The sequence below is a fragment of the Rutidosis leptorrhynchoides genome, chromosome 3, assembly GCF_046630445.1.
Source record: "Rutidosis leptorrhynchoides isolate AG116_Rl617_1_P2 chromosome 3, CSIRO_AGI_Rlap_v1, whole genome shotgun sequence".
NCBI lineage: Eukaryota > Viridiplantae > Streptophyta > Magnoliopsida > Asterales > Asteraceae > Rutidosis > Rutidosis leptorrhynchoides.
This window is the reverse complement of record NC_092335.1, coordinates 128,677,829-128,705,826: the sequence shown is the minus strand read 5'-3', so window position 1 is coordinate 128,705,826 and position 27,998 is coordinate 128,677,829. Positions and strand designations below refer to the sequence as shown.

The following is a 27,998-nucleotide window of genomic DNA, read 5'->3' as shown; positions in this document are numbered from 1 at the left end:
GAGCCATTTACCCTAACAAATATCTAAAAAAGTATCTTACCAATATGCATTACACAAGATACTCTAGTAGTTTGAATGGATATGCTTACAAAAAATCTGAGCCCAAATTAGGCCCAGTGGTCCGGTGATATCGGCTAAGAAATTGTTAGTTCGAAGTTTAGAAGTGAGTATTTGTATATATTCGTGGAAATTTCGTGAAGCCATTAAAAAAATTCTTAAGAGTTAATTGTAGTAACAACATATCTAACTGGGATGCTCAAGGATAGACTCGGAAACTCTAACGGTATAATCTGGTTAGACGTCTATTAAATATATCTGAACATAAAAAAATTATCCAAAAAAATTCTTAGGATACATATAAAGAGTAAAGTTTAATGTTGCTAGATGCCGATTACTATCTACAGAACATTTTAACTATCACTGAAGTGTTAGTATTTCATTAAATAGCAATATAATATAATGTTACTATGTTATAAAAGCCGATTTTTTTTTAAGGTAAGAGAATCATTTTAAAAGCCAAAAATTAACCTCCTTTAAACGATATAAACACAAAATAAACAATACGGAGTATTTCATAAGACATACACCCATCAATTTTCCCACAAGTTAAATTTAAATACATGCTATAAAAGCAAAAGGAAATAAAAAATGGTATTGCATATATATTATATGTTGATAAAATTTTATGTTTAAATATGCTTAAAATATTCATGAAGCAAAACAAATAGATTGTATAAGAGTTGCAAAATGAATGCAGGACTGCATACATAAGCAGAAATTTCAAAAATAAAAAATTACGAGTAAAAAAATTTTACGGACTAATTGATTTTAAGTGAGCATTATGCAAACAGACATACAAACAAACACAGAAATGGGTTAAAATTAGAATAAATCTCACTATCAGTACTAAAATTAGTGATATACATATCTTTCCATAAACAGAAATTAAAATCATACTTTTGAAAATTGAGCATTATCTGATACTACTGCTTTATGTGGACTGTTATAATCTAATTCATCATCATCATCTTCTTCTTCTTCTTCTTCTTCACATGATGACAAACAATGGCTTGTACTTGTACTTGAACTACAAATCCCAGAACCAGAAGAAGATGCTGATGATGTGAATGATGTAAATGATAATGCAGATTCTGGAGACTTCATTTTCTTATCATTATTACTACTACTACTAATACTACTAGATTCCATTAATAAAGATAGCTCCAGCTGACCATTCATACATGAAGTTGATGATGATGATGATGATGATGATGATGATGATGATGATGAAGTATGGTTGAGTAGCAATAACTCAACAAAAGCTCTAATAATATAACCATGGTTAATCTCATCATTCAATTCTAAATACACACTTAAAAGCTCTTGAAGATTGTCCCAGTCTTTCAATCCTTCATCAGCTTCCACCATTTCTTGCATTGACTTTCTAAAGTCAACAAATGGGTCAGTTGACTCCATCTCCATTGTCAACACACTTTCTTTTAATGGTAATAAACCACATTCTTTTTCATTTTTGTTCATTTTTGCTTCATCAAGTATGGAACTTGTTTTACCTGGTTTAAAAAAGAATCTATCTGAACTTAACCCACGAATAACAGACTCAACCGATGAGTCCATTTCTCCGGGAGAACCCACTTGCATGTCGTCAAGATCTCCGGCGATGTCTCCGGTGATATCTCCGGCGATAGTACGGAAAGAAAGGGTTTTAGTGGGGCTGCTACCACAAGTAGGGAAAAAAGTGAGCTTTTTTTTCATTGATTTGAATTGGGGTTTAAAATAGTTGAAACTGATTTGAATGAGAGTAAAGAAAGTAGGAAGGGAGTTATTAATGTTTGTAGATTGAAGTGAAGATAAAAAAATATATATAAATATATATGGTGAGATCGGAATTAAATGAGGGGGAGATTTTAAAATAAAACGAGTGGTAAGTGGTGAAGTAAGTTAGTATCAACAACATTAGGTTGTTGGTGGGGTCTTGTCTATATTTATGATACTCTGTTTGTTTTCATAGGATTTGTTTATAAGTTTCTACCTATATATGTATATTCTATAGGTTGAATATGTTTGATACTAGTTGCTAACAATTCAAGTTATTCGGAGATCTTTACGTATATATTAACTACGTCTCAGTCAAACCGTTTATTTTGATTGAGCAAATTGTTAAAAAAAATCCAACTAACTAATACGGAGTATAATTTTTAACAAATTAAGTTTCATCCCTGCCCAATTAAGTTGGTTAAAAAGTGATCTGAACACTTATATAATGTAACATAACAGATGATTTCAAGTAGTTCAATTAGTAACAGAGAAAAAAACTGGTCACTTGAATTTATACACCACTTTACAATTACAATTTGATGGTATTACATTGTTAATCAATAAAATACCGGTATCACATTATCCTTTTAAAAGCTTGTTTGACCGGTTAGTATCAAAGTGAATATATTTAAACAAATTAAAATAGCAATGTGGAACTTAAATAAAAGTGAAGAAATAACATTTTGTTGTGGCGAGATGACTGATTTTATTATTAATAAAGTATAGGTGTCAACATAATTGTAATATTTTTCACCATTATATTTTATAACCTCATTAGAGTTATGCATTAATTACTTTGTACTATAAAAATTATTTGGTAAGTTCGAAGGGAGTTACTATTGGGGAAGCAGTTTTGGAGTCGGGAGTTTTGTCTCAGACTGGTTTGGTTACGAAGGTCAAGGAGACGTGGGTAAAGGCATGGGAGAACATATAACGTCATAAAGCATCTATGGCGAAGGATGTAGGTGAAGCCGATATTCCTAAAAATTAAAGGGGTGTTGGCTAAGGGTAGGAAGAACAAAATGAATCATGTGGCCAAAGGGGATAAGTCTGTGCTGCGGAATCAGAAAACGGATGGAGTTAGATGATGCGGTCAGAGTGTTTGGTGGGGATACGACTAGCATCGGGACTAGTGGTTCTTTCTTCTCCGGTTTAAAAGGTTTGGAGAATAAGGATGTTTCTTGTTCGGACCCTAAAGTGTATGTGTAATGTTCATGTACGGGAAAATCGGTCCGTTTTGAACAAGTGGAGGGCAAACTTTTATAGCCCGGGTCGAAAGGTAAAAAAGCCTCTAAAGAGGCGGAAAGAATAGGGGTTATTGAATTTATTTGTGTATCTTTTTTGGTGTTGTAGTTCGATCATGTGTCATGGACTCATGGTTGTGTTGCTAGCTTGTTTTGTTTTCGTTAGTTTAGGTTTTCATGTGTTTCTCCTTTTTTTGGTTAGTTGCGTTCGTGAATTGGGCTCACTTTAAGATAGGCTAGGTAGGGTTGGTTGTTTTTCTGTTTTAGGTGGCTCTTTCATTCTTTGATGAAAGTTCCTTGTGTTGTATAGTTCCCAAAAAATAAAATAAAATTGGTGAACATCTTATGAGATTAAATAAGAGAAAATTGGATAAATGGTCCCTGTGGTTTACATGAAATGGGGTAAATGGTCCCTGATACAACTAGCATCGGGACTAGTGGTTCTTTCTTTTCCGGTTTAAAAGGTTTGGAGAATAAGGACGTTTCTTGTTTGGACCCTAAAGTTTATGTGTACGTAATCTTCATGTACGGGAATATCGGTCCGTTTTGAACAAGTAGAGAGCAAATTTTTATAGCCGTGCCGAAAGGTAAAAAAAAGCCTCTAAAGAGGCGGAAAAAATAGGGGTTATTGAATTTATTTGTGTATTTGTTTTGGTGTTGTAGTTCGATCGTGTCATGGACACATGGTTGTATTGCTTAATTTGATTATTTTTTTTAATGGCGGTCGGAGTCTCTGATCACGATCGAACGCGATGTTTCGTTAGTTTAGGTTTTCTTCTGTTTCTCCTTGTTTTGTTAGTTTCGTTCGTCGCTTGGGCTCGCTTTTAGATTGGCTAGGTTGGGTTGGTTGTTTTTCTGTTTTAGGTGCGCTCTTTCATATCTTGATGAAAATTCCGTTTTATATAGTTTTTGTTTTTTCGCAAAAATAAAATAAAATTTGTGAAAATGTCATATTCCACTGTGATTATATAAATCATGATACATATGTTAAATTTTAATATTTATAAGGCATAAATGACCTATTAAACCTGTATTCAATTTTTTTTTTTTTTTTTTTTTTTTGAAAGGCAAACTCACACACACCATTAACACGAATATTTACAACCACGAATATGTCTCAAGTAGGACTTGAACCCTCAACCTCTTGGTTGTAGGGCCACCACGATACCGATGGGCCAAATGCCCTTTGGTAACCTGTATTCAATTTCATTGCAGCAAATGAGAGAAAAAAAAGTGTCATCAAACCCATTCAGTTTAGTCGACATCTGTAAATTTACTTGAATGCCTCAATAATTACCCCCTTTTCTTATTGAAACATTACGTCCCCATACTCATTGTAAAACATACGTACTGCCATAACATAAATTCAAAATCGTCATGGTTATTAATATTAGGGTATCCATAAGACCATTAACAGCTGTAACGTGACAAGGTAAGATTTTGAACAGATGATTATGATGCGGGGAGGGTTATATATATTTTACCATCAACCTCGTTTTACAAGTGGTCTACTGACTAATACGGAGTAGTAACCAATACCAAGATTGAATTCTTAGACGTATAATTTAAAATTTAGAAAATCAAAATAAAAAGGAAAAGAAAAATATACAGTATATGAAATCACTTAGCATTATTATCTTGAAATCTTTACGTCATTTTCGATTCCTACAAGTTGCTAGATTGAATCCAACAATAAACGTATTTCGTCCTGCATGTGTCAAAAGATTCACATTCACAATTCACAATAATAATTAAAACCCTTTGATCGCCTGTCAAACAAACCAAAATATACTAACCCCACTATTCATATTAAGGATAAAAGACTCAGATTGACCCATTACTTGATGACACATATAGAGGCCGGGCCACCGGGATGGCCCTTACATATAGATCCACACCACACAGAACAGGAAATGGTAACACACAACTTAAGTATTCTATTCAAGGTTAACATAATAAAATAATGTGTTTCATCCGAACTAATTGTCGACTTTCAATTTCAACCAATAAGATATATCAACTATTTTAGGCTCGATGTTTCGAATTTGTAATTTGTTGATCTGTAAAAATATAACAAAATAAAATAAAAAATAAGAAATGAGTTAAGTGGGTCAAAATGAAATTTGATAGGTTAAGAGGCTAATCATTATATTTCTTAAATTGTACAATTTTCGTGTGAACAATTAAATTGAAACAAATAAAGTACTCCGTATTCAAATTATTTATTAACCTACTAATTTAATACAATGATAAGATATAACAATAAACCAAATATAGTCCATAGTCCATACAAGTTTTGTTACAAATGAGCAGGGTAACATCTCGCACGTTGTGAGCTGTGCCGTTATAGAAATTCTTAAAATAGTATATATCTATGTCACAAGCAAATAGTCCATTTATTAGATAAAAATAAAAATACAAAGAAACAACTAATGATTTATTTAAAAATATAAGATTAATAAAAATAGCTACGTCAAAATTAAAGGAAAAATAGGGCCATACAAAAATTAAAGGGGAAAACCGATCAGCTCAATGGGCCAAGTCCATAAAAAATGAAGTGATCAGTAATCGTCTCACATTTCAACTAATCAAATACCACCAAATTTCTGGGTTTTACTATGCTTATAAATAATGAGACATTTTTAGAAAGTGACTTAACATATATAGAACTAAAGCAAAAGAGGTTTATGAGGTATATGAAGTATAGATCATGTAACTCAATTTAGACCATCGCTTACAGAGCGTTAGACTCGGCATCAAACCAACATGGCAATTTTTGACGCTCAACAAACTGTGTTACAGAGCGTGATTTTTGACTTAAAGGATGAGTCGGTTTGGAACGTGACGCTCAAAGTGAAGGCGTGATATTTGGTTACCATCGATCAAAAATTAAACGTGTAAATATCTATATCATAAATTTATTAATTTACACCAAATTTTCAGTAATGATATTTTAACACGTCAACCAAAACTTTCTCACTCAAATTTAACACTAAAATTTGACATTCACCATAACACGACTTCATAATTTGGCACTACCACGTCACAGTCAAAATCTCATCTCTCCTACAAGAAGTACAAAATTTACCTCCACGTCACAGTTATTGTAACGGATGCCATTGTAACGGGTGATCTTATAAAGCTTAAACATGTCAAATTAATATAGTATAATAACAAAATTCTATTTGGAACCCTATCTCACTTGAAAGGTAAAATCTTTACCCCTCCAAAACCCTCTAACTCCATAAAATCAAGGAAACACACTTATATAGTGTACATTTTGCATAACTTGAAACGGGTCCATTTGGGTTATGCCCAAAACACTTATCATAATCCCTACAAGATTAAAGTGTTTAATATCAACAATGATCTTCTTTCATTAATTAAGGATTAAATTAAAGGTTTTAAGTGGTGATTTAACCCGTTTCTTATACTAGTTCTAAGAAAATATATTTACTAAACATATCTTAATTCAATGCATGCAAAAAGTAAGTGGTATATAACTGCCACCAAATAATATACATCTATAGTTAAGCACAGATTCAACTGGAGAGCACATGATAGTGAAAACACTTCCTAGCTGAGCTGGTTTTTGCAGTGTCATTTATTAATAAAAGTACAGTAAATATAAATACATATAAATACATACATTATACAAGAAGATAGAACTATACCGAAATAATAGTCGTAGTCCCCAGCGTCCTGTTAAGCGTACCAGTAAACAGAGCCATGTCGCTACCGGTACTTGTTTTCACTTTCAGTTTTGCTTTTAACCATGTATAGTCCCAACACCATTAATAGCCCACAACTTGCTACGCTCACACTTGATAAAAACTGGGCTATTTGATCCGAGCTTGAGCTTACACTTGAAATCGCCTAAACTGCAAATTAACAATGAACTCAACCACGTGTAACCTTTTTGTTACCATAAAGGTCTGTTAACCCTAAACAACGTATATAGAGTTTTCATGGACCACTTAACTACCTAGCCAAGTTAGTTAAGCTCAAGCCTTGAAGTGTGTGGGTATCTTAATAAGAATTTAGCCTTGCTAGTTTATGTATTTCCAAAGGTGATGTCATTTTCCTTTACCTTAGTCCCAACCCATATTGGATATCAAGTCATTTTCTTCCAGTTGGTCCCCAGAAACCAACGTTTGGGTCTACTCTATTCCAATAAATATAACTCAATCCTCAAACCAAATGATTCACAGCTCACCATGACTACGTTTAGTGGGTCCAACAAGCCGGGGGTAAATTAAACACCGTTTTAACCAAAACCCTTCATTGTCGAGCATCGGACGCAACTACATTTGAACTAATGGACCATCTGAAAGAGACTGACTTAAAAACTCACATGTTAGTATGGGCCCTACTACATGTGCTCCATAAATTAACCTGAGTAGTTGGATTTTGTAAATAAAGAACAGATTGTGTTACACTTTTACACATAATTCTACGGTCCTTCCTAATATAGATACCTGATCTGTGGTGTTAATTCCCTTTGCTACACATTAAACCTTCACTGATCATCGGGCCTGCACTAAGAGCAAAATAGTCCAACATATATAATCACGTGTGATTCAATCGGAAACATACCTTTTCTAAGGGCCCCGATTGGCCTGGTTCTATATATGTCGGAAATGAACCAGTACTGCCATTCTCCTACAGTTCCAAAAAACGCCCTGTGATTTTCAAAATTTCTTCGTGTGCGAGTTTAAAATTAATCAAATAAACCCTTCCTTCTAACCTTCAAGTGACACGAAAAGAACTTTAGTATCCAATTGAACTTAAATAAATTAATGTTACACAATAGGAACTAACTCAGACAAGTCAACCATTAAACTTCAAAAAAGTAAAACAGGCAGATACAGTAAGCAACGGTTCCAACGAGACGTGGTCAGAACGTTGAAAGCACAGAAACCAATGTGGTACAGATATATAATGAATGCGTGAATATACTTGAAGAAAATAATTGTACTTGTTAATTAATATCATATCATGATTGATAATTCAAAGTGCTAATGTAATATCATGATCAATGATCAATTACTCAAACTGTTTGTAATGTACTTCTGCTTGTAGTTCCTAGATGAGAACATCATCCAGTGGTATAAATTACAACCAATGAGAAGATGAAAGAAATAACATATGAGCAGGTCATTAAGTGTAATCTAATAACAACTTATAATTATACTCCATTATAGACATCAAGAGATAGATGTTTACCTTACTTTCAAGGTCAAATATATATGTGATAGTATTACTAGTACCACTCTTGCAAAGAAAGAAGTAAACATGACAGCAGTGACACATTTCCTCGTCGAGCTGATAATACTACCAATATCGACAAATGAGCGACCCTAATAGAGTTTTCCTTCAGAGCACCTGTTGGAAGTTCTCATGAACAACAGAAAAAAAATAACTTCAAAAAAGAAAACAGAGGACCTGTGTGAATGTATGCTTTGAATAAGCGAGAATAACAAAATAATAGCATCTACATAAGAAAATTTGGTACACTTCTAAGAGAACACAGTAAAATTTGATACACAAAATTTCTGAAATGATCACCTGCGACCGGTCCTTCAATTGAATGTAATCCCCCTGTAATCCAATATGATAGGCATCCTACAGCAGCGAAGAACCAGAATAGTGCTTAATTTATTAGTAACCTAAGTTTTAATAATGTCAAAAGATTGTTAATCTAAGTAATCGCCTTTAGTGGATCAATATTTCTGCTATCCGGGTCTGCTTTCAGCCTTTCATGTGACGCAGATAGACTATGAAGCACAAACTTTCGTTGATTGATAGTCCTCCTTACAAGTTGGCTTACATGGCTTATTGACACACCGTCATTGATTGTTCTTGTGGAAGCAGTCTAGAGGGACGACTTTCTCTGCCCTTAGGTAAAGAAATGAATCCTTTTTATTCTAGAGTAGAGGAATGATTGCTACATCTCACCTCTGTGCAATTAGGTATAGTTGTTCTTGTTGTTGTGCATTCCCTATTTAATATGAAGTCTTCACCATGTATAAATCTTTTTGCATTGATCAACTCATTAGAGAAAGAATACCTATGCTCACAAGAAAACATCCTGCTTATAAGAGAAATGAGCTACATTGTGTTGCAAAAAGATTATCATGATGACCTACAAAAATGACCCAGACAGTAGAATTGCCTAGCAGCAGCAGCAGCAGCAACAACAACGATACCTAACCCCACGAACGTGAGGTACGGGGAGGTAAGATGTAGACATTCATTCATCTACAACACCCTGAAATAAGAGGGAAGTCGTTTCGCCACGCTAGACTCTTGCAAATGAGGTGAGGATCTACAGAAGTCTCTCTAGCTATCATTAGTTCTTAACATATTACACTTTTCAATCTCCAAAATGTTACATAAATTTAGTTCTATTATTATTTGAGTATTATGTCACAGAGAATATCAAATCTTTGTAACTAAAGTATACTCAAGAAATAATAGAATAAAATTGATGTAAGCTAGTAACGCATAATTTACAGATAGGATATGATCCGTTCCTCTTAAATTTAAAAGCATACTTCATTTTCCTGTAGCATACCCTTTGTTCCCCTCCTTATGTTATAATTCATGAAATAAATGAGCAATACATACATCCTAGACCATTTTATTCAACTGTGAGGAAATTCTCATAGGGGTCCTTAAACAGCTTAAAGCAGCCACAACGCCTCACAAGACACAAAGCTGACCAACTATACTACAACCACATAAACGGCATTATAGTTACCTCTTACACGCATAAAGTGAAGGCTATAGATTTCACCTGAATATCCCCTGATTTAAAGAATTCAAAAGGCCGTATAATATGATATCACTGACACATACACCATATGCCTGACTCGCACATCATTAGTCTTAATCTAACATATACTTAATCTAATGATATAAAATAAGCAATTTGCATAGGGTCTGCTTATCACTGCATACCACAGCTGCAAAAGCATATGTATTAACCAGCAAAACTAGATATATAAAGCCATTTGCTTTTACTCATAAATTATACGGAGTACTATAAGAATAACCATATGATAACCAATGCAGCTAAAATTGATATTGATAATGCCAGAACTTTACAGCAGTTAATTTGCTAATACGATTTTTCGAATAAAATTTCTACAATCTACCATCAAGACCTCTCAGAAAGCTTCTAATCCATAAAGAACACCAGCATACTTCTCAGGTCCACCTCTGCAAAGCACCTTGATCTTCTGAAACGCATGCCACGTCAGCAAGCTATCTGACCCAGCCTGGTGACACTTTCCAACAGCTCTATCAACCTCCAAAGTCTTAGCCACACGATCCAATCCACCATACAGACTCTCACAGTACCTCATCAAATGTTTCACATCATAAACCCTAGCTCCAAAATAAGCCTTCAAAAGATCCAAAAACCGGTTCAGCTCATCCGGTAAAACCCGGCCCGTCAAAAGCTTAACCAAATAGCCAAAATCATAAGCACTATGAAACGTCACCCAGCTCACGCGATCATTACACACTAAACCGGATGACATCATCAGCTGCGAGAATTTTAAGGAATTAATTCCAAACGAACGATTCTTCTCGAAATCAATACCTTGTCGTTTTAGCAGCTCAATCGAGTCAGAAGCGTACTGGTCACGCGACAGATCAAAATCGTTGAAATTGAACTCCCAAATGTAGCGAGTGTTACGATCGGAACTACCTAGATCCGGTAGGTTTCCGTCAGCGTCGGTGAGTGTGAGACCGACCTGTATCAATTTCAAAGCATCAACGTTCGATTTAAGAAGCAGGTAGTGATCGGAAGGATTCTGGTTATGGATGTAATCGTAACCGGCGTTTGGCCGGACAACAACACCGGGAAACTCAGTGTCCATTGAAACGAAAGGAAAATCGTCGATGATTGATTCGATTATACGGAATTCTGAATCGATGTTGTAAGCAAATACGGATCTTATTGCGATGACAGGTGGCGGCGGAGGTGGTGAAGGTGCGTCCATGACATCGACAGCTTAAATCGATCGTCGGCGATTGTACGGTGGTGCGGTGGTGGTTGTGGCGGTGGTGTTAGGGCTAGGCTAGCAGATGTGTATATATAAGAATTGGGGGAGAATGAAATGAGGAACGTGAGACGATTGATAGTGGTCATAGTGGGTCCTAAATAGACTCGAACCATGGTTTTAAATTTTAATACGTGTTCTAACTTTTTGTTACATTTTCTTCTATTTCAATTATTTTATTTTTATATTTATATTTGTTATTTATATTATAATATAATATTATTAAATATTATTAACATAGGTCAATGTTAATATTTTAGTATATAGTACTCCGTAAAAAAAAATTAAGAGCATCAAAGATTTCATTACTTTAAAATTATGGAGATACACCTAAAGCATGTGAGATCATGCTAGTCTCGTGCAAATTTGCGAATGAGCTTTGGGGTCGAGTCTTCAATTGGTGGAACTTGGGTGCTTTCAACTATCACAATATTGTCGAGCTTCTTGGCGAAAATAATCTAGCTCATTCTATGTCGAGCTTCGGTAACTCATTGTGGATGGCTATCAAGTGGATTGGTGCGTATGTCATTTGAAAAAACCGGAACAATAAAGTATTCCGGGACAAAACTTGGAGTATCCCGGTTGCTCTAAATGAAATACAAACCTTATCGTTCGATTGGATTTCAAACAAAGTGAAATGAAGGACTCTAGATTGGCATACTTGGTTAACTAACCCGGTCGATTATCTTAATTCGGTGTAATTTATTTCGTGTTTTCGTTGTTGTGCCGTGATTTCTTCTCGTGTCTCCATTTTAATGTATAGTTGCTTAGGTAGGATCCACCTCTAATGGATCCTTGCTATTGTAATTTTGGTTTTGTAAATGAGAAGTTATTGCTTGCCTTTCAAAAAAAAAAAAAAAAATATATATATATATATATATATATATATATATATATATATATATAGGAGTAATTTTTATTATTATAAATTATATTTATATTATTATAATTATATATCAAGGTGACAATGTGTCTTTTAAGGATGGGGAATGATGAAATGTGAGAAATATAATACTCATAATTGTGCATATTTTCTCACTTTTTTATTATTATTATTATTATTATTATTATTATTATTATTATTATTATTATTATTATTATTATTATTATTCATATTCATATGTAAATACTAAATAGTACTAATAAGTTTAAGTAGTAATATCATATAAGAGTTCTAATTACAAGTCTTAGGGTTGTCACTAAGAAGTGATACAATTTAAATGGTTAGTGGTAGTTATTTTAATGTTATTAGAAATTATATATATATGTATATATATATATATACATATATATATATATATATATAAATTTTATATATATACTAAAGGGGTATAGTAAAAAGTAACACTCCATATTCAAGTAAAATATTTCATGTAATATAATTATAACCTGTTAAATTTAAGATACACATAGCAAAAAGTTTATAATAAATTTACATTGATAATAATTATGTGACGATCGCTCCAAATCCATATGGACGAACACGTCATTCATTGATTTCATTGCGAGGTATTTGACCTCTATGTGATACATTTTGTAACATTGTATTCGTTTGAAAAGGTATTTCATAAATGAATATATAAATTCCAGGTTTTTAACATCTGATGATTCCTACGTATAGACAATCACCATTTAAATGGTTTACAATAATACATCTGTTGACAATACAGTCAAAATAAGATACATGGTAATGGTTTGGTGAATGCAAGTTTCTTGTATATAGCATGTATGACTCCAAGCACATATCTTGTATCACGTATAAGCAAACAGCGGAAGACTTCTAGAATCCTGAGAATAAACATACTTCAAGTGTCAACACAAAGGTTGGTGAGTTCATAGTTTTAATATTACACATAATCCGTATATCAATGTGGTTTACAAAAGTTCAGTTGTTTTATTCAAAACGTTTATCAATAGGTTTTACATAAAAGGTGGATCACAAGATTTCAGTTGTTTCATCCGAAACGTTTATCAATCGGTTCTACAAAATTGAGCACCCTGGTAACTAAACTTTAACGTTTATATAATTTGTACCCTTTGTATAATCATCTTAATAATACACGCAAACCAACGTGTACGCTTCTCAAATAGCATACGTCCGTTAAAAGGCTAGTGCTCTAGCTCGGACAGGGATATCAAGCCCTATGGATCCATATACTACTACTCGCGCCCACCAGTTCTTATAACTGGCAGTTACTAGTTACCAAAGCTAAGGGATTTTCGATTCAAACTCAGTGTAGAATTTAGTATGTACTTGTATCCATTGCGTTTAAAATAAAGTGCATGTATACTCAGCCCAAAAATATAGATTACAAAAGCAATTAAAAAGGGAGCAAATAAAACTCACGCATATAAATAATGTATATCGATTAATAAAGCATTTGCATGTATTCTCAGCCCAAAAATGTAGAGAGTAAAAGGGATCTTATGAAACTCACTGTTTAATATTGATATACAATATTGTAGGAAAGCACGTAGACGCATCGGAGATGATAAACACGAGGTTTGATTCACAAAAATACCCCCGAACATTACCCATAATTTTCTTGGCAATAACCCATAATTTTCTTAGCTCTAGCTCGCTTGGAAACCATTTTGAAAGTGACAAGCTCATAACCTCGTCGTAGTATTTTATGTACAATACTAATTAATAATAATAATAAGATTATTAATAATATTAATCTTAATAATAATAATAATAATAATAATAATAATAATAATAATAATAATAATAATAATAATAATAATAATAATAATAAAAATACGGAGTAATATGTGTGTGTGTGTGTGTGTGTTAATGTGTCGAGCAAAATGCCATTTTATAGCATCAGGCCAGACTTTTGCCTCCATGCGATCGCATGGATTTATAGGCTTGTGGCCATGCGATCGCATGGCCTCAGATTCCAGCTCACAAATTTTTGTTTTCTTGTTTGTCGACATAATATTAAATTAATATAAATATAATATATATAATTAATTATATATTATATTAAATTCACGTGCATAGTTGACTTGTAATTTTTGTTCCGATAAGTCGTACGTCATCACTCGACTTATGTCCCGGTTCCGGTTTTTCGAATGTCCTTTCGTACCTTTAGAACACTTGCATTTTACGTTTCGTGTCACGTACCTTTGTCAAAATATAGCCTTAAATTATTCATAAACTATACCACTCATAGTATAACTTAAACTTTCAAATGTTTTGGTCATTTACTTCTATAAATCATCGTCTCGCTATTTGTTAATATATATATAATATATACCTTTTCATTTTGAAATAGTGTTTTACTGTAGCAAAGTTACTGTAGCAAAGTCAAATTTTACTGTGGCAATTCACTGTAGCAAAGTCAATTTCACTGTAGCAAATAGTGATTTTCGAAAACACTGTAGCATTTTGAGTAATGTGGCAATTTGAAAACACTGTAGCAAATTAGTGTTTAACTGGTTCATCTTAAACGCTTTAGTTAACTTATCTAAATATCAATTGAATCAATAAACGAATGTTACTATCTTTTATTATATATATGTATATATCTTTTTAATATACATAAATCAGTTTTTAAATACACATTGGAAGTTATTTATAAATATATTTTAATAATAAATATTTCAACTTATCATATACATTCAAATAGATATTTAAACCAATAAGTTTAATGTACGGTATCAAACAATTAATACATTTTTACCTTTTCATGTTATAGTATATATGTATCTATTTACATATAATTGTTCGCGAATCGTCGAAAACAACCGAAGGGTATTTAAATATATAAAAGTAATTTAAAAATTTTGAGATTCAGTTTTACAGACTTTGCTTATCGTGTCGGAAATGTTAATCATACAAAGATTAAGTTTAAATTTAGTCGAAATTTCTGGGTCATCACAAATTATATTATAATTATAATTTTAATTATAATATACGTGAAACGAAATTAAGTTGCATAGAGAAAAAGTATTACGAGTATTTGACAACGAACAAACATATTAAAATCTTTTTACACATTTGAATCTTTAGACGTCTTAGTTTCTTATATTTATATTTTTACACATTTGACTTTTGATTTATTTTATTTCTTTTTTATCATAGTTAAACATTGTCCTAAAATATCATCATCGCATAGCAAAATTGCAGGTCTTTAACTGATTAATATTTATAAAAAACTTTTCACCTAAATATTATAGATTTTTTTTTGGGTAAAGGGTTTCACCCGGTTAATATTATTTATAAAAAATAATAAAAATACATAAGAGGACAACGACCGCAAGCGCACCATGCGGCCTCACAAAAAACCACAAACCAAGCTAGCACATACAAACACAAATAACTAGCAAAACCAAAACAACTAAACCACCCACATAACCAATAACACAAACTATAACCAGCCCGATTTCATGCCAAACGTAGTCTTTCTACAGATTTTGCTGCAATAAACTCGGCTGTTTCCTCTTTATCAGATTCAACATCGCTCTCTTCATCAACTAGGTTATATGCATCTTTATTCAAAACTCCGAACGAGTTTTGAACCTTTACTTGAGAACCCTTGTTTGTCCCAACTTCCGCATTTCTCTTGTCACCCGGAGCAACCTTCGGCAAGCCATTTTTAGAATAAATATTTTTCTTTGGTCTGTAGACCAATTTTTGCTTTAGCTTACCTACGCCAAAAATAACCTTCTGTTTGTTATTACCCTTGGTCACCTCTTTAGCCACTTTCTTGCCAACTATTTCAAACGCATCTTCATCATCTTTAGACCGATTACACTCGCTAGTCACCATTTTTGGACATTGGGAATCCATGTGCCCAAAAATAGCACAACACTTACATCGCGGTGGTCTCCATTCATATTCAACATTTAAAAAACATACGGTTTTACTCTTCCCATCAACACTCGGAATCGCCAATTTGATATTATCCTTAAACTCCTTATCCGACGATACTTCAATCAATGCTCGAGCAAAACTAGGCCTACCCCACGACTCCAAACAGATTGTGCTCGCGTACGAGTCCAACATTGTGATGACCCGGGAATTTCCGACCAAATTTAAACTTAATTTTTATATGTTTTCGACACGATAAGCAAAGTCTGTAATTTTGAGTCTTGAAAATTTTGAACTATTTCATATATCCATTTAACCCTTGACTATGCCCGACGATTCACGAACAAGTGTGTATAAGTAAATATGTAAATAAATATATATATGAGATTTGATATGTATAAATTGTTATATCAATATTATTATTATTACTTTCTTATATAAAATTTAAACATGTAACATGATTAATATTAGTACTATGAATAGATATTATTATTCTTATTATTATTAGAAAATAATATATTTTATTATTATTATTAACATTAATAATGTGATTATTATTATGTATTATTATTATTATTATTATTTCTATCTCTATTACTAATTTTATTATTAAATTGTTACTTTTATTATCATTTATAATATTAAGTGTAATATTAATACAATTATATAAAAGAACTAATTATAATATATAATTACTGAATCATATATATACGGTTATATAAATATACCTATATACATACAAATTACGAATATATATAAGAACAGATATCCATACATACGTATACATTAATATAGATGTATAAATACATATATATATATATATATATATATATATATATATATATATATATATATATATATATATATATATATATATATATATATAGTTACAAATACAGAATAGAACGTAATCAGTTTCTTATATCTCCTCTACTGTGTGTGATTGATCTTTTAAACCTATCAAGTACCAATCACGACATAAAAACAGAAGAGTAATCCAAATTCAGTTTCAAATCGCTATCTACTTTACATTTTCTTTTCTTTTACTCTGTCTTCTTCTTCCGATTGAAGAATCTGTGATCTTTCATATTTTCTTTTACTTCTGTCTTCTTATTGATTGAAGAATATTCTATCTACATCCTTCAATTGCTATGAATCAATCAACCATCTCGTTCTCTTCAAATATACATACATGCAAATATGAACGATGAGAGGGAAATTCATAAACACCCTTGACTTCTTTTTTTCTCAGTTTCTTTCGTTCTTGCTTTGTCCGAGAACCATTCATCACCATCCTCCAGCACCCACGACTACCCCTTCAACTCACCATAAACCGCCACCACTTAACACGGTGAACAACATCATGAACCACTTCAACTAAAAACCACTATCATAAAATACAATCACCAACTGCGTATCAATTTTTCTGTTTTCATTAACAAGAACAAACCCCAAACATTTGCACCTTTTCGTCAGCCACCACCTTCCTTCATAATCACCTTACCCGGACACCACCTTCTTTTTGGATCCTCCTGATGAAACCTACTAGGTATGTTTTTGTGATGTTATAAAAGCGACCACAATGAATACATTTTTTTGGCCAGGACGTTTTAGTTGTTGTTATATAAGATAGTTTAATACATAAACAATTAGGATATTAAAGTAGCGCATGAATTAACATTTCAATAAACACGACCCACCCAAATGATAAGTTGTCGACATATTATCATTCTTTTAGTCTAGTGGGGTGATCACTTTATTGGAGGGCCCAAAAATCGATTCTTTTTGCTACAGCACCTGCTTTACTTTCCAACCGTGAATCCATTTTTCTCTTAATTGGGTGGTCGGCCTACTTCTTGCTGCTGTAGATTAATGATGAGGATAAATCATGAAATGGGTGACGTACTGTGATGATAATATAAAGATGGCGATGATGAATATGATGCATGTTTAATGATGTAGACGATGATGCTTATTGATAGTGATCATGAGTAAGTAGAGAAGACGATAGTAATATTAGGAATGAGGAAGGGCTGTGATGATATAATTTACAATGGCAGAAATGATATAGTTTATAATATAGAAAATGATTAAGGTTATGATGAAAATAGATTAAGAAGAAGAAGAGAACGGAAACAAGGGTTATAAAATATTAGGTATCATTTAATTCAGAAATAAAAAGGAATAGCTCAGTGGTTTGGAGTGTGTGTGTTGAACTAAAGGTCCTGTGTTCGATTCCCACCTGCAGCTTTTTATTTATTTATTTAGACTTGTAAGACCCACTAAGCTTGATAATTATGTTGGGCTCCTATAAACAATAATGGGTGAAAAGATATTGGGCTGCCGAGTTTTCTATTGGGCCGAGGTTTGTTGGGCCGAGAGCTTGGTATTTGACAATGATGATAAATGATGTCGATGATGATAATTCTGTAATATATATCGATAGTGATGATTAGGATAATGACTCATGATGTATGATGATGATGTTGAATAAGAAAGCAGAAAACATTGGTTAAAACAAATTAAAGTGATAGTAATTTCAGAAAATAACTGATGGATCAATGGGTTAGGTGTGTGGTCGTTAATCGAGAGGTCGCGGGTTCGAGTCCCGGCTCAGGCGGTTTATTATTTTAAGCTTTTAAAGGTAGTTTTCATATTATTATTACTATTATTTTTATTATAATTATCATAATGACTTTTATCATTAAAATTAGTAGTATTATCATTAAGACCAATATTAAAATTATTATTATTATTAAAATTATCTATTTATTAACATTAACATTAAAAGTACCATTATTATTAGTATTATTATTATTATTAACATTACTTTTAACATTATTAATATTATTATCATTATTATTGTTTTATCATTACTTTTATGATCAAAATTATTAATACCAATATCATTTACCAAACCTAATTAGTATTAATATTATTATTATTATTATTATTATTATTATTATTATTATCATAAAAGATACAACTTTTTAGTTATAATTATTAACATTATTTTACCAAATAAATACTAGTTATATAAACATATATAATATAACAAAATATGGTTTTTTAGCAATATTAATCATATATATATATATATATATATATATATATATATATATATATATATATATATATACATTAATGAAACTATATAAATATTCATTATATTAAATACATATACAAATTAAAACTGTATAACATATAAATTATGATATAATATATAAATTTATTTGATTTCAATTATATGTATTAATATATATAAATGATATAGGTTCGAGAATCCGAGGCCAACCCTGCATTGTTCTGTTGTGCAATGTCGCCATACGTATTTTTACTACAAAATACATTACTGTGAGTTTCATTTGATTCCCTTTTACTCTTTACATTTTTGGGGCTGAGAATACATGCAAATATTTTATTAACTGTTTTACAATAATTATATGCGTGAGTTTCATTTGATTCCCTTTTACTCTTTACATTTTTGGGGCTGAGAATACATGCAAATGTTTTATTAACTGTTTTACAATAATTATATGCGTGAGTTTCATTTTCCTTTTTACCCTTTATATATTTTTGGGCTGAGAATACATGCGCAATTTTTATAAATGTTTTACGAAATAGACACAAGTAATCGAAACTACATTATATGGTTGAATGATCGAAGCCGAATATTCCCCTTTTTGCTTGGTAACCTAAGAATTAGTAAACCGATCTACTAATTGACGCGAATCCTAAAGATAGATCTATCGGGCCCAACAAGCCCCATCCAAAGTACCGGATGCTTTAGTACTTCGAAATTTAAATCATGTTCGATGGAGGATCCCGGAATGATGGGGATATTCTTATATGCATATTGTTAATGTCGGTTACCAGGTGTTCAATCCATATGAATGATATTTTGCCTCTATGCATGGGACGTTTATTTATGAGAACTTAAAATGAAAATCTTGTGGTCTATTAAAATGATGGAAATGATTATTTATGTTAAACTAATGAACTCACCAACCTTTTGGTTGACAATTTAAAGCATGTTTATTCTCAGGTATGAAAGAAATCTTCCGCTGTGTATTTGCTCATTTTAGAGACATTACTTGGAGTCATTCATGACGTATTTCAAAAGACGTTGCATTCGAGTCGTTGAGTTCATCAAGATTATTATCAAGTCATTTATAGTTTAGATATATTATGAAGTGGTATGCATGCCGTCAACTTTCAATGTAATGAAAGATTGTCCTTTCAAAAACGAATGCAATGTTTGTAAAATATATCTGATAATGCTAAAAACGAACATATATTTCATAGCATTATTCCTCAAGAAAGACAAGATTTTAGTTGCAATTGTTCTATTTACAAGTGATATTCGTTTAAATAATAAAAGGTGAAGACAAAAGACAGATTCGACGAATTGAAGACGCAAACGACCAAAAAGCTCAAAAGTACAAAATACAATCAAAGAGGTTCCAATTATTGATAAGAAACGTCTCGAAATTACAAGAGTACAAGATTCAAAACGCAAAGTACAAGATATTAAATTATACGCAAGGACGTTCGAAAATCCGGAACCGGGACATGAGTCAACTCTCAACGCTCGACGCAACGGACTAAAAATTTCAAGTCAACTATGCACATAAATATAATATAATATTTAAATAATTCTTATAATTATTTAATATATTATATTATTTATAAAACCGTCGGCAGAAGAAAACAACCAAAAATGAGCCTCCCCAGCTGGCCATGCGATCGCATGGCCTAGAAGGCATAAATCCATGCGATCGCATGAGCCTCAGTTCCAGCCCACATGCCTATAAAAATCGAGCTTTGGTGCACCAAAAAATCATCCATCTTTCTCTTTTCTCATACGTAAAACATATATATATATTTATAATTTATATTTTAATTTTAATTATAATTCTAATAATAAGGGTATGTTAGCGAATGTTGTAAGGGTGTAAGTCGAAATTCTATCCGTGTAACGCTACACTATTTTTAATCATTGTAAGTTATGTTCAACCTTTTTACATTAATGTCTCGTAGCTAAGTTATTATTATGCTTATTTAATCCGAAGTAATCATGATGTTGGGCTAATTACTAAAATTGGGTAATTGGGCTTTGTACCATAATTGGGGTTTGGACAAAAGAACGACACTTGTGGAAATTAGACTATGAGCTATTAATGGGCTTTATATTTGTTTAACTAAATGATAATTTGTTAATGTTAATATAAAGATTTACAATTGGGCGTCCCTATAAATTACCATATACACTCGATCGGACACGATGGGCGGGGTATTTATATGTACGAATAATCGTTCATTTAACCGGACACGGGAATGGATTAATAGCCACTAGAATAATTAAAACAGGGGTGAAATTATGTAAAAGGACACTTGGTATAATTGATAACAAAATATTAAAACTTTGGGTTACACTCAGTCGACATCCTGGTGTAATTATTAAACAAAGTATTAAAATCTTGTTACAGTTTAAGTCCTCAATTAGTTGGAATATTTAACTTCGGGTATAAGGATAATTTGACGAGGACACTCGCACTTTATATTTATGACTGATGGACTGTTATGGACAAAAACCAGACGGACATATTAAATAATCCAGGACAAAGGACAATTAACCCATGGGCATAAAACTAAAATCAACACGTCAAACATCATGATTACGGAAGTTTAAATAAGCATAATTCTTTTATTTCATATTTAATTTCCTTTATTTTATATTTAATTGCACTTCTAATTATCGCATTTTTATTGTTATTGTATTGCACTTTTAATTATCGTACTTTTTAATTATCGCAAGTTTATTTTATCGCACTTTTATTATTCGCAATTTCATTATCGTTATTTACTTTATGCTTTAATTTAAGTCTTGTATTTATTTTTAATATTTTACATTTGGTTTTAACTGCGACTAAAGTTTTAAAATCGACAAACCGGTCATTAAACGGTAAAAACCCCCCTTTATAATAATAATATTACTTATATATATATATATATTTGTATTTTTATAAAAGTAAACTCATATAGCGTTAAGCTTTGTTTAAAAAGATTCCCCGTGGAACGAACCGGACTTACTAAAAACTACACTACTGTACGATTAGGTACACTGCCTATAAGTGTTGTAGCAAGGTTTAAGTATATCCATTCTATAAATAAATAAATATCTTGTGTAAAATTGTATCGTATTTAATAGTATTTCCTTGTAAAAAATTAATAGTATTTTATACCCCTTAGCTTTAACATCAAGTATTTTTGGCGCCGCTGCCGGGGATCGTCTTAAAAGCCGGAAGCGCAACGCTATAAAAAAAAAAAAAGATTTGTACTTTTAGTACGCTTTTGTAAAAATACGTTTTAAATATTCAAAAATAAAAAAAAAATAAAAAAAAAACAAAAATATAAATATTTTTTCTTAGAGTTTGGTAAATATTTAAGTTTTATAAAGTTTCTTTATTTCTATTTTTTTTTATTTTGTAAAAATATAAGTTTTATTTAATTAATAAATATATTTTATATTTTACAGCAAAAACAGAAAAAAAAAATATAAAATAAAATTTTAATCGGCCTGTACTGTAGCAGCCCAACTCTGGCCCGAAACCCTAGCCCATGCGATCGCATGGCTGGGTAACTTAGAACTCATGCGATCGCATGAGCGTATCTGACAGGCCATCATCGTACAGCAATTAATGCGATTAGGGTTTTAATTAATTATTAATTTTATTATTAACCCTAATTAAGTTTTATTATTTAATTAGTTATTAGTTTAAGTTTAATTTGTATTTTTAGTTTAATTAGTTTATTTAAATTGTAAAATTAATAGTTTTATAAAATAAATAATATAAAAATAATATTTTTATAAAAATTGTACTTTTTACAACTTTTTATATATTTTTATATTTTTTTCCTTTTTAATCGTTTTAGCGTAACTTTTGTATTTTTAGCTCATATTTAGTTTTAATTCATAGTTTTTGCCATAGTTATTTTTACTTCTAGATTTTTAGGCTTTGCCGTAAAATCCCTTAAGTGCTTTTTCTTTAGACTAAGATTTAGGTACTCTAGAATTTTGCGACGCATTTTTAAGTTTTAGTTTCTTTTTAAAATATTTCCATTTGGGATTTAGTTTTTCCTGTAAGCTTTAATATTTTTAGACGACTTTTACCTATGTATCAATTATCATTCCAATTAGTAATTTCAATTTGCGATTATTATTTTAAGTTAGTTGTAGTAATAAGGTTAGGTTAGGTTAGTCAAGTATTTTTAAGTTTTATAAGTTTCTTTTATTTTTCCGTCACCTTTTATTTTTCAGCCATTTTTCTTTTTCGACCTTTTTCGACGAACTCTTTTTCTTTCTTATTTCTAGCTATTCTAGTTTTAGGACATAGATTTTTATTCTACTTCTTATCTAAATTTCTTAAAATTACGAAAATTTATTTTGAGTGGTTAAATTGATAGACATCAAAATTTTCTGGTTCGTAGTAATAGTTGGATTTGTACGTGGACCGGGTTGTTGGAGCCAAACAGTCCTCAATTATATTGAGACCAAACGAATCCTGCCCCTCTGCTGCATCTTTTGGCTATTCGAAACGTGGGCAAAATCAGAAAAGTCTATTGGTTGGATAACTTATTATAATTTTTCTTTCCTTTTAAAAACTAATAGGATATTCAGTGAATGCACCGAGCAAGACGTTCACCACCTTTTGTACGTTCACCACCTGTAACTAGATCAAGACATTTAGCAAATATAACCGCCGTTGATTTTTCTTTAGAATCGTCATCCAGTCGACCAAGTACTTCAGTTCAAATTTCCGATAATCCATTTTTTGAACCCGACCTCACAATTGAGAATCCGGAGAATATTCAGGAACGGTTCGTAGATCCTGAACCATTAAACTTTCCCCCGGAACCACCAATCACTCAAACAGAGATTGTTGAGGAACGAACCATTAAATCAGAATCCTCTAGTGATTCCGATTCAACAAATTCAATTATGGAGAATCTGGAACCTTTAAGTATGGAAGACCGAATGAGAGCTAAACGCACTGGCCAAGGTTACGCAATTACTCATCCAGACATTAATGCGCCAGATTATGAAATCAAAGGACAAATTCTACACATGGTGACTAATCAATGCCAATTTAGTGGTGCGCCGAAGGAAGATCCAAATGAACATCTACGTACCTTTAATAGGATCTGCACACTATTTAAAATCCGAGAAGTGGAGGATGAACAGATATATCTCATGTTATTTCCCTGGACTTTAAAGGGAGAAGCCAAAGATTGGTTGGAATCGTTACCTGAAGGGGCGATTGATACATGGGATGTTTTAGTTGACAAATTTCTTAAACAATTCTTTCCTGCATCTAAAGCCGTAAGACTTCAAGCAGAAATTGTTACGTTTACACAGAAGCCAAATGAAACTCTATATGAGGCATGGACAAGATATGGAAAGTTGTTAAGAGGATGTCCGCAACATGGTTTAGACACCTGTCAAATAGTACAAATATTCTACCAAGGATGCGACATCACTACAAGGAAAGACATAGATATAGCAGCTGGTGGTTCTATTATGAAGAAAACCGAAACTGATACTTACAAAATTATTGATAACACTGCTTCCCACTCACATGAGTGGCACCAAGAAAAAGATATCATTAGATCATCTAAAGCAGCTAGAGCCGATTCTAGCCATGACTTAGATTCCATTTCCGCAAAGATAGATGCTGTGGAGAGACGAATGGAAAAGATGACTAAAGATATTCACTCAATACGAATTAGTTGTGAGCAGTGTGGAGGACCACATTTGACAAAAGATTGTCTCAGTATTGAATTAACAATGGAACAAAGAGAGAATATTTCATACATAAACCAAAGGCCCGGAAATAATTATCAGAATAATTATCAACCGCCAAGACCGATTTACAATCAAAACCAGAATTATAACAGAAATATTCCATACAACAACCAACAAGGTCCTAGCAATCAACAAGTATCCAATAATACTTACAATCAGCAAAGACCGAATTTTCAAAACAAACCACCACAACAAACCGATGATAAAAAGCCGAATTTAGAAGATATGATGACAAAGCTAGTTGAAACTCAAACACAGTTTTTCACATCTCAGAAACAAACCAATGAACAAAATGCTCAAGCATTTAGAAATCAACAAGCTTCTATTCAAAATCTGGAACAAGAAGTAAGTAACCTAGCAAGGTTAATAGGTGAAAGAAAACCGGGAAGTCTACCTAGTGATACAAATGCTAACCCCCGGAATGAAACAGCTAAAGCCATTACCACAAGAAGTGGTACAACACTTAAACCACCGGAAATACCTGTAACTTCTGATGAAACTATTCCTACTCCACAAGAACCACAACCTGATCAAGATAAGGAAAAAGAACCAGTAGTTGAAAAGGTTAATGAAGATAACACAGTTAAGGATAAACCTTATGTTAAACCATACCAACCACCACTTCCTTACCCGAGTAAAATGAAGAAAGAGAAACTTGAAGCCGAGCAATCCAAATTTTTGGATATGTTTAAACAGATAAATGTAAATCTTCCTTTCATTGATGTGATTTCAGGAATGCCTAGATATGCTAAATTCTTGAAAGATCTAATCTCAAATAGAAAGAAAATGGAAGAACTCTCGGCTGTTACTATGAATGCTAATTGTTCAGCAGTGCTGTTGAATAAGATACCAGAAAAATTATCTGATCCAGGAAGTTTCACAATTCCATGTTTTCTGGGTAGTCTTAGTTCAATAGAAGCATTGGCAGACTTAGGTGCTAGTATAAATCTAATGCCGTATTCACTATACACTAAAGTAGACCTTGGAGAATTGAAACCAACCAGAATAAGCATACAACTAGCCGATAGATCAATAAAATATCCTAGAGGGATAATGGAGAACATGCTAGTTAAAGTTGGTACTTTAGTATTTCCAGTAGATTTTGTTGTTCTGGACATGGAAGAAGATTCTCAAGTTCCTCTCATATTAGGAAGACCATTCTTAAACACGGCTAAAGCAATGATAGACGTGTTCGGTAAGAAACTGACCCTAAGTATAGAGGATGAGAGTGTTACCTTTTCAGTTGATAGAGCAATGCAACAACCACAATCTGCAGATGATACATGTTATTATATTCAAACTATAGATGCACATGCAGAATTATTAGAAGAATTTCCAGAATTACAAGGAACAGGAGAATGTTCTTTAGGAGAAGGTAATGAACCAATTGATGAAGCTGAAATGTTAGCTACACTTATAGCTAATGGATATGAACCAACAACAGAAGAAATTCAAATGCTAAAAGAAGAAGACAGATATCGATACAAATCATCGATAGAAGAAACTCCGAAATTAGAGTTAAAGCCACTTCCAAACCATTTGGAATACGCTTATTTACATGGTGAATCTGAATTACCTGTAATAATATCGTCTTCTCTTACTGAAAAAGAGAAATCACAACTCATTTCTGTGTTGAAAGCTCATAAACCAGCCATTGCATGGAAGATTCATGATATTAAAGGAATAAGTCCTTCGTATTGCACACATAAAATCCTTATGGAAGAAGGTCATAAAACGTATGTGCAACGCCAACGAAGACTAAATCCTAAAATGCAAGATGTAGTTAAAAAAGAGATTATTAAACTGCTAGATGCATGTCTAATTTATCCAATCTCTGATAGTCCATGGGTAAGCCCAGTTCAATGCGTGCCTAAGAAGGGTGGCATGACTGTCATTACAAATGAGAAAAATGAGCTTATTCCTACTAGAACCGTAACAGGATGGCGTGTGTGTATTGATTATAGAAAATTAAATGACGCCACCAGAAAAGATCACTTTCCCTTACCTTTCATAGATCAAATGTTGGAAAGATTAGCCGGAAATAGTTACTATTGTTTTCTAGATGGATTTTCCGGATATTTTCAAATTCCAATAGCACCCGAAGATCAAGAGAAAACCACATTCACGTGCCCTTATGGTACTTTTGCTTACAAACGCATGCCATTTGGACTTTGCAACGCCCCTGCAACCTTTCAAAGGTGTATGATGGCGATTTTTCACGACATGATAGAAGAATGCATGGAAGTTTTCATGGATGACTTTTCAGTCTTCGGTGATACATTTGAATCATGTCTAGTTAATCTGGAACGAATGCTTCTTAGATGCGAACAATCAAATCTAGTACTTAATTGGGAGAAATGCCATTTCATGGTTAAAGAAGGCATCGTTCTTGGTCATAAAATTTCAAAAGAAAGAATTGAAGTGGATAGAGCTAAAGTAGATGTAATTGCTAAACTTCCACATCCCACCAATGTTAGAGGAATTAGGAGTTTTCTAGGGCATGCCGGTTTTTACCGACGTTTCATAAAAGATTTTTCTAAAATTGCCACTCCTATGAATAAACTCCTAGAAAAGGATGCGACATTCATCTTTTCAGATGAGTGTATCAAATCTTTTAATATTCTTAAAGAGAAACTCACTAATGCGCCGATCATGATAACACCAAATTGGAATCTACCATTTGAACTAATGTGCAATGCAAGTGATTTTGCAATGGGAGCCGTTTTAGGACAAAGGATTGAAAAACGATTTCAACCTATATATTATGCTAGTAAGACATTACAAGGAGCACAAACGAACTATACAACTACTGAAAAAGAACTCCTTGCTATTGTCTTTGCTTTTGACAAATTTCGATCATATCTCGTTCTAGCAAAAACGGTGGTCTATACCGACCATTCTGCTCTTAGATACCTATTTTCAAAACAAGATGCTAAACCAAGATTAATCCGTTGGATCTTACTCTTACAAGAGTTTGATATTGAAATCCGAGATAAAAGAGGAGCAGAAAATCTCGCCGCTGATCATCTTTCTCATCTTGAAAATCCCGAATTAGAAGTTCTAAATAAATCAGCCATACAAGACAACTTTCCTGATGAATATCTATTGAAGATAGATTATAAAGAAATCCTATGGTTTGCAGACTATGCAAACTATTTAGT

The 27,998-nt window shown here is 32.3% G+C and overlaps 2 protein-coding genes across 2 annotated transcripts; both read right to left on the bottom strand.

Annotated features, from left to right (window-relative positions):
• Positions 1-827: 827 nt before the first annotated feature.
• LOC139896807 (transcription repressor OFP15-like) lies at positions 828-1,773 on the bottom strand. The gene has a single exon (XM_071879447.1). The coding sequence runs from the start codon at positions 1,771-1,773 to the stop codon at positions 952-954; it is 822 nt and encodes a 273-aa protein (XP_071735548.1). The 3' UTR covers positions 828-951.
• An 8,374-nt stretch (positions 1,774-10,147) lies between these two features.
• Positions 10,148-11,243, bottom strand: LOC139896806 (probable CCR4-associated factor 1 homolog 11). The gene has a single exon (XM_071879446.1). The coding sequence runs from the start codon at positions 11,090-11,092 to the stop codon at positions 10,253-10,255; it is 840 nt and encodes a 279-aa protein (XP_071735547.1). The 5' UTR covers positions 11,093-11,243; the 3' UTR covers positions 10,148-10,252.
• Positions 11,244-27,998: the final 16,755 nt, after the last annotated feature.